Source organism: Asparagus officinalis, chromosome 8 (assembly GCF_001876935.1).
Source record: "Asparagus officinalis chromosome 8, Aspof.V1, whole genome shotgun sequence".
Classification (NCBI taxonomy): Eukaryota; Viridiplantae; Streptophyta; class Magnoliopsida; order Asparagales; family Asparagaceae; genus Asparagus; species Asparagus officinalis.
In genome coordinates, this window is record NC_033801.1 from 110,110,780 (window position 1) to 110,119,040 (window position 8,261).

Below are 8,261 nucleotides of genomic sequence, written 5' to 3' on the forward strand. Positions count from 1 at the left end.
TTACAATATAATACATCAAGTATGTTGGTATAATTTCATATAAAACTCTGCAATCCAAAGCACTTGTAGAACTGAGGTCAAATAGTTATCACTGCAAATATCAGACGTAAGTAGCTCTTGCATTCATCTTTCTCTCTCTTTCTCAACACATTATCCCTCTGATCTCATCTCACATTTATAAAATCCTCATCCACACAATTCATAAAAACATGAGTTTATCTCTTTAATGCTTGTCTGAATGTCATAATGAAGATTGGTATCAGTTCATACAGATTTCCTTCGATTCAGAAAACAGAGTCATCAATCATGCTTGCTGATCTCCACCGGGTTTCGCAAGAAGAGGTTGTAGGGCTTTCACAACAATTGTCATGTTAGGTCGGAAGTCAGCTTCGTATTGAACACAAAGTGCTGCAACTGCTGCCATCTGAGGATTGGAAGTCATGGAAACATATGTAACTCATGAGAAAACTAGTTTAAAAAGTTCAAGATTATAGAATAAGTATTGACCTAGGAAATTTCAGCATAATACTTTTTGGGATTAATTGCGGATAAATCCCCTGTGCTATAGCTAAAATAGAATCTAAAGAATTCTATTGTTGCAGATGGACCCCCTGAAAAGAGTCAAAAATAAAAATAAAAAGTAAAAACAGTGGGGTCTGTCTGCGACAATAGAACCATAGAAGTAATAAGTTCAATTTGGCAATAGTACAGAGGGTCTATCTGCAATTAAATCTATTTTGGAAATTTTATGTATATCTGCATGTGTGATAAACAACAATAACTATAAAGCCTTTATCCGAAAACTTGAAGGTGGGTACATGAATATTATTATTCCATTCACTTCTATTAAGGGCTATCTCCTTAGTTAAACGTTAAACACTAATCAAGTTTACATAGACCAACCTCCGGTCTGTTGAAAACGTTGAGGCTGTGTGGATAGCCTTCTCACCTAACCCTGCTACAGTGTTCACCTACCCTCAAATAGTGTTCACCTATCCCCTGCTACAATGATCACCTACCCCAAATAGTGTTCACCTACCCTCATGAGAAAAAACTTATAAATACTCTCCTAAGTTTGATTTGTAAAGGATCTCAGTAGCAGAGAAAGAAAGAGAAAGATACAGATATAAGTAATATCATTGAGAGATCTTGAGAGAGAGTTTGTGAGAATTCTTGGAGAGTATCTTGATCAAGAGAGGGTGTTCTCTTTTATCTTTTTCCTTTGTAACCTCGAAAAGAATATAAAGGAATTTGGCGTCATCGTTGTACTGTGGAGTAGCTCCGTAAGAGTGAACCACGTTATATCTGTGAGTACTGTGATTAAATTCGTGTTTGCAAGTTTTATTCTGTGATTCCAAGATAGTTTGGGTGTGTTTTGCGTCTTTGTTTGAGGTGTTCTTATTGGTGTGTACCCTAACACGGTCCTCCTCCCCCCATTAAATTATTTCTGTTACACATGACGAAACATAATCAAGTGATTATCTCTCATTTTATCCTCAACAGCTCAAACTTCGGACAAACATAATCAAGATTGTTTCTTACTGGATATGTGATTTAATTGCATTTATATCCAGAAAATACATGAATAAAACAAGAAAAAAGATACTGTAGAAAATAACAAAGCTCAAGTGTAAAAAGAGTAACGTACAAGTTTTTCATGATTTTCTAAATTAAAAAATTGAAAATTGTTCATAAGTTTCTTTCCGCACGAGTATATATTCATTCTAGAGAATAATACTGAACTGGAAGGGCTTGAAAGCCTATGAAAGAAATCAACTCTTTCATACGAGAGTGTAGAATCATACCTTTGCAACAGCTTTCGGAGGATAATCATTATTTAGCTTTGGATCAATGCATTGCTTAACTTTATCTTCACTTAACCTTGGAGTTGCCTGTATTGTTATAAGTTTAAGAAAGATAATATAAAGAGAGATCTAAGGAAGTAGCATCACTTAATAAGCAGTGAGCTCACCCAAGTAACAAGACTCTGTTGTCCTTTAGGCATTGTATGATCCACTGGCTTTCGTCCGGTTAAAAGTTCTAGAAGAATGACCCCAAAGCTATAAACATCACTTTTCTGAGTCAAGCACCCAGTCATAGCATACCTAGGGGAAAAAATTTACAGAAGAGGAAAAATACTTAAGAATGTTTTATAGTGTAATATTTTCTACAAAAACCAATAGTCTATAATATAGAAGTGATTGCTAAAATTCCAGAGAAAATGGACTCATAAATATCACATTTCATTTCTGCTGCAGTTACAGATATCACATTTATGAGCACACTAAAGGAATATGAGCTTGAAATTGATATCTTCAACTTATATCATTTCTCATGCTTAACTGTCTTTTGACAAAATCTTTGATAACTTTGCCTTCAGTCTGAATTTAAATCATGTGATACTTAATCTTTACATTATGACGAAAAAAACTTACTCTGGAGCATGGTAGCCAAAAGTTCCTAAAACACGAGTTGAATGCAGACGAGCTGCTGTATCAGGAGACTGGTTAGATAAAGTAAAATCAGCTAGTTTAGACTCATAATTGTCGAAAAGAAGAACATTGCTTGATCTGACATCTCGATGTACAATTGGAGGCTGCACTTTTTCATGCAGATACTCAAGACCTCTTGCTGCACCATAAGCAATTTTTACCCTTTGGTTCCAGCTTAGAGCAGGACCAGGTGCAGCATCCTGTACCCCTTTCCTTCCTGTATAAAAAAAAAAGAAACTCACGTTTAACAGAAGAAAATGAAAATAAGTCTAACAACTAAAGATGATGTCATATAACCACAAACAAAATAATTAACCATCCTATAATTTTGACAATTTGAGATGTGAAAAGTTATCGATTCTCTTTCTTCTTTTATTATGAAAGGAAATTCATATATGGGTAAATTTCACATAGGGTTAAGTGCAGATCGACTCCCTCTACTATCGCCCAATTGTGAAGAGAGCCTTTGAGTGAAATTTTTTTGACTCTTTTATCCTCAAGAGGTTTATTTATATAAAAAATTATCTTTCTCTGAGGGTAAGCAAGTAAAAAAAGTCAAGAGTTCTATCAGCAACAGCAGAACTACAGGGTGTCTATCCTTAATTGGGCGATAATACAGCAGATATATTCGCAAATTAACCTTTCACAAAACACCAAACGTAAAGGTTTTTTGCACAAAATTACAAACAAAAAAACTTAGAGAAAACTACCATGAATTTTTCAAAATACCTTTGCCTGGTGGCAGATATATACAAGTTGACACTTGACACATGCATTGCACGTGACCATCTTGCCCTTATGTACTTTATACATCTATATTGTCTTATAAACTTGCTATGGTTTGATAAGTTCAGCTAACGGTATTTTAGATATTTTTCTAAGATATTTAAACCGTTTCCAATAATTTATAATATTTTCATTAATTTTTAGTTTTCTCCCCTAAAGAGTTTATGTTAGTCTTTTTGCAAAACCCACCAATCTTCATGATAGTCTTGTGAAATTTACCCCTCATATATATATTAATCAGTTCAGGTGCACGTTTGTCCACTATTACATCTTGAAGTTGGAACATGTAGAAATTTACAGAAAATGCAAATCTCAGATTAATTGCGAATATATCTTTAGCATAAAATTCCATTTAATGAAAAAAGGGAAAAACAAATGTTACCGTGTAGAGTATCATGTAAGGAACCTAGTGTTGCAAACTGATATACCAATATCCGGTCTTCCCTCTCCATGCAGTAGCCCAACAACCCCACAAAATACTCATGCTTAAGTCTGGAAACTGCTGATATCTACATCAATAATGATGAAGGAAAGCAATTAGAACTAAGAAAAGTTGCCTGAATGAAAATAATTAGAGCAAAGTGATGCTTTTACTCAATGCTAGGGCTAAAATGATATTTGATATGAAAAACAGTGAAAAGCCAACAATTAGAACACAAATGGGCTAGGGTCCAAAATTGACCAGATAACTTCTTAATTTGTGTTAGGGTATGGAAAAAATTCTAGATAATCAAAACTTGCTTCACAAAACTTAAAGTAAACAAAGACAATATGGACATTTTAGTTTCATGTAAAAAGAATAAAAATAAAAATAAAATAAAGAAACCAAGTTTTCATGAGTCTTTCACATTCAAATAGTCAACAATATTGGAATTTCAGGTTGGATAAGACCATTTATATATGTACGAATATTATGAAATTGAAGAAACAATTCTATAGGACAATTATAAGACCAACAGTGCTTCGCGGATTAGAATACTGGGCTGAAGAACGTGTCAAAAAAAAATGATTAGCATAAATTAGAATGTTATGATGGTCTTAAGAATATACATTAAGAGATAGGATGAGAAATAAGTTCACTTGCAAGAGAGGTGCTCTTAGTGAGGATAATATGAGAGAGAATCAATTGTAGTTTCTTTGATCATATACAACAGAGGCCACTATATACACCATTTAGAATAACCTATATGATTATAGCTAATGAGGCAAAAAGAACTAGAGACGGATTTAAAAACCGAGTTGAAAGCAACTAAGAAGAATATGATAATAGTTAACTTGACAGAGGAGATGATAATTAAAAGATTGAATCCTGCTTGGATAAGACCATTTCCATCCCCAGTCAGTAAGCATATCAGACATGGACCGTCTTGATAACAGCTTTGGACAGAAATAACCATACAAATGCCGTGGAAAGCATTCCACCTGAGTTTCAAAATCAGCATCTGAATCTTGTGATGCACTTGGATCCAACTTTTTGATAGCAGCAGATTCTCCTGTACTTAGAGTTGCATGGAAAACCCTACCGTAGGAACCTTCTCCAATCAAAGCCTTCTGCCCAAAATTACCAGTCAATTTCTTCAGCTCAGCCAATGGTATGGACGGTATCTCGATAGGTAAAGCTTTTTTAGGAGCACCTGTTTTGGCAGGACCTCTTCGCTCGCCATCATTACCTGACATACAAGAATAAAAGAGCATTATCGAATTAGTTTAAGAAAATCCCAAATAGAAGAGAAAAACATAGGTTCAATTTAAACCAATCACTATAATAGAAAATATAGAATTAAGGAAGCCTAAGATATTAAAACTGTAATGACATTATCTCTAGTAGTATGGACACTGGTAAATGCCTGCATATAAATGGAGTAAAAATGATCTGCATTCAGAAAGGTTTTCAGCATTATTGACAAATGGTTTTGATCCAACTAAAGATCATCTATTTGTTGAGATTCCAAATCCAGATAAGGAAATATGACTGTTAACATTAAACTAATAGTACTATCAATAAATCACAGGCTCAGACCCTTTTGGCTGAAAAAGTTTAATCGATTAGCCACTATAGAAACTAGGAACTTGATGGTTGCAGTTAATATTTTTCTACACAACAAAGTACTTTTAGAGGACATCATCTGCCTTGCCCTTCCACATCTAAAATTAGAGGCAGGAGTTACACATTACCAACCAAAAAATTTATGCTGATATATGCGAGAACTTAACTGACATGCTCTCAAAATATCCTGATAAACAATTAAAATATTACAAAGCTAAACTAATTGCACATTCATCTGATTGCCATTTACCTAAGCCACTCACAATCATAGTGATATTTAACTTGTGGGTTTAGGTAACCTTCAGCTACATAGTTTGTCCTACATAACTATCTCGTGACATCAAAAAGTCGTATGTAAGTTTAGTTTCAAGTTAATAGACATTACATGGATTTTATGGCGCAATTTCGTCATTATTCCACTAGGACATCAAGAGTTAATATTTTGAAGGAAGAATATACTTAAAATGTCAAATATTGAATAGCTAATTGAAACGTTGCATTCTCTGAATTTCAGTGTTCAGGCAGGCCAATACATAGCTGCGACATTGGACCTCGATATCCCCAACCTCAAAACAATGCTCATAAATGCCTAGGGATGAAGTCTCTTTCCATGAAGAAAGTACAGAAGGCTTCATCGATCCTAAAAGTGTCACATACTATAAAAAAACGATTCAGGAATTAAAATCAGAAAACTAGTCAGTGAACTACCATGATTTTCAGGTATCCCCATAGTATTCCGATGGCATGTGATAATTTTTGCTAATTGGATAGTTTCTTTTCATGGCATATTTTGTGAAAATTACCCAAAAAGTTTACATATATGCAAAACAAAATTGGGAAATTTACCAGGGGCATTTCGGCCTGGTGGTGGCACGGCTGGGTTAACGGGCTGACTGTAAATATCATCCTCTACTCCTCCACAACACATCATTTTGAAGCTCAGCAATGCACAAAAACCAAGCTAGAAGAGATCATGAACCCATCCACAAATTCATCAAGCCTCCAATTTCCTCAAAAAAGGCATTTCCCCCCAGAAATTTAAGTAAATCGATCCCAAATAAGGAATTTGAAATAGATTATCCCTAATGGAACCTCAATGCCAACCCTAGAGATCGGAATTGAAGAAAAGAGGGGATATAAGAGGATCAGAAAGCTAACCTAGGGTTTGCTCTAGCGAGGGCCCATGTCGGTTTTGAGGAATTTGCCCAATTCCCCAAACCAAATGAAGGGGGGAAAATACAAAATTTGATAAATTTTAGAAATTCGAAACGAATATAGAGGAGAGAGAAAGCGAAGAAGACGAGAAATCAGGAAGTTTTGAGGTGAGAGGGAAGGGAGAATGAAACGCTAGAGGAGTTTTCGCGGGAAAACCGGCCTTTGTTTATGAGGGCCCCAACTGATCGGTTGCCACGTCATTCGCGTTCGCGCCAGATGTGACAAGCTCTGATTAGCAGCTAAAAGGGGGTTTAGCATGAATTTAGGGGCCGTTTGGTTAGATTCCTAATATAGGGAAATGTAATTTCATATAAAAAAATATAAGTTTTGAGTTTTTTAAACTTTTCTAAGAAATAGATTGTTTCGGTTTGGCTCGCACATAAAAATTGGTGGGAAACCAATGTATTTAATTTTCTGTGTTTGGTTTGCATAAAAAAGAAAAAACTTTTGTTGATTTGACATTTCTAACTATTCTTGTGTTTCGTTGGTTTTGAAGTTTGTAGGGAAAAGTGTTTATGGTCACCATGGTAAGATTACCCCCACCATATACAAACTTATTTGTGTTCGTTATATGAGGTAATCTTAATCATATAAAAGTACGAATGTAACATGAACAAATATCGCTATCCCGAATGAATTATAAATTTCTGTTTGTATTAACAAAATCATACGAAACCTGAAATGGAATGAATCAATTGTTATGAACTGCGCACCTGATTTGACTTGAAATATACCTGTTTGAGATTGAAATAATCATATGAAACTTGTTTTTCAAGAAAAAACGACACCTGTAATAACCTAATTATTCATATATTTATGTAGTACATACCTAAATTAGCCAAAAAAATCTTCTGAAACCTATAAAAACATATAAACAACCGGAATGGCCATAAATATGTATATAACATACCAAATCCCATCAAATTTGATAATTTATGCATGTTGATGAACTATATGTGCAAAAAACCATGAAAATGAAAATAATTCTTGACGTCATGTCAAATAAATCAACCACACGTATATGCAAATTATGACTGTGGGCTCAGAACTTATTCAATATCATCATTGTTAGTCATTCAGTGCAATATCAGCAGATATTGCAGGTTGTTAATCTCAGGAAAATTAACACTCATCACAGGCTAAATTGAACACATATAGAGCTCCAAGTGGCTGGTCACAAACTGAACACAACCAGGCTCACAAAACATCTCACATATGCAAAAAATCTGGTCGAGAACACAAAAGAACACAACCAAGCTACACAAAACCGAGTTGGTAACAAACTAAACATAACCAGGCTTACAAAACATCTCACATATACAAAAAACTGGCCGAGAACAAACCTGAACACAACCAAGCTACACAAAACCGAGCTGGTAACAAACTAAGAAAGTTCATGTACACAACCTCTCTCACAAACCTAAGCCCAAGACTGAACCCCACAAAACAAATACCAACATTCAGGAACAACAACCCATGAACACAAATCTGAAAGTGAAAACAAAAGTGCATCAGAACACAAAACTGAAACTATGTAACAATTGTAACCTTGTTTATAGATATGTCATGTAACCTTGTTTATGTAACAATTGTGTTTATTTATGTGCGTTGTTGCAATTTTTACGTAATTCAAAAATCGAACAAATTGCTATATTTTCAAATATTACAAATTGATGTATTTTCATAGATTTGACATTTAACCTTGTTTATGTAGCAATTGT

At 34.5% G+C, this 8,261-nt stretch overlaps 1 protein-coding gene across 1 annotated transcript; it reads right to left on the reverse strand.

Moving 5' to 3' along the window:
* Window positions 1-6,654, reverse strand: LOC109822472 (probable protein kinase At2g41970). The gene is made up of 7 exons (XM_020388670.1): window positions 6,172-6,654; window positions 4,701-4,948; window positions 3,661-3,787; window positions 2,436-2,709; window positions 1,973-2,105; window positions 1,806-1,892; window positions 1-424 (listed from the first exon to the last, which is right to left on the reverse strand). The coding sequence occupies exons 1-7, from the start codon at window positions 6,254-6,256 to the stop codon at window positions 305-307; spliced, it is 1,074 nt and encodes a 357-aa protein (XP_020244259.1). The 5' UTR covers window positions 6,257-6,654; the 3' UTR covers window positions 1-304.

Excerpts from the sequence above, each read along its gene's own strand:
- LOC109822472 (XM_020388670.1), bottom strand. The coding sequence starts at position 6,256 with ATGATGTGTTGTGGAGGAGTAGAGGATGATATTTACAGTCAGCCCGTT. Across the intron at positions 3,788-4,700 it reads ATGCTGATTTTGAAACTCAG|ATATCAGCAGTTTCCAGACT; the intron begins GTGGAATGCTTT and ends TTATTGATGTAG. Across the intron at positions 425-1,805 it reads CTCCGAAAGCTGTTGCAAAG|ATGGCAGCAGTTGCAGCACT; the intron begins GTATGATTCTAC and ends TCCAATCCTCAG.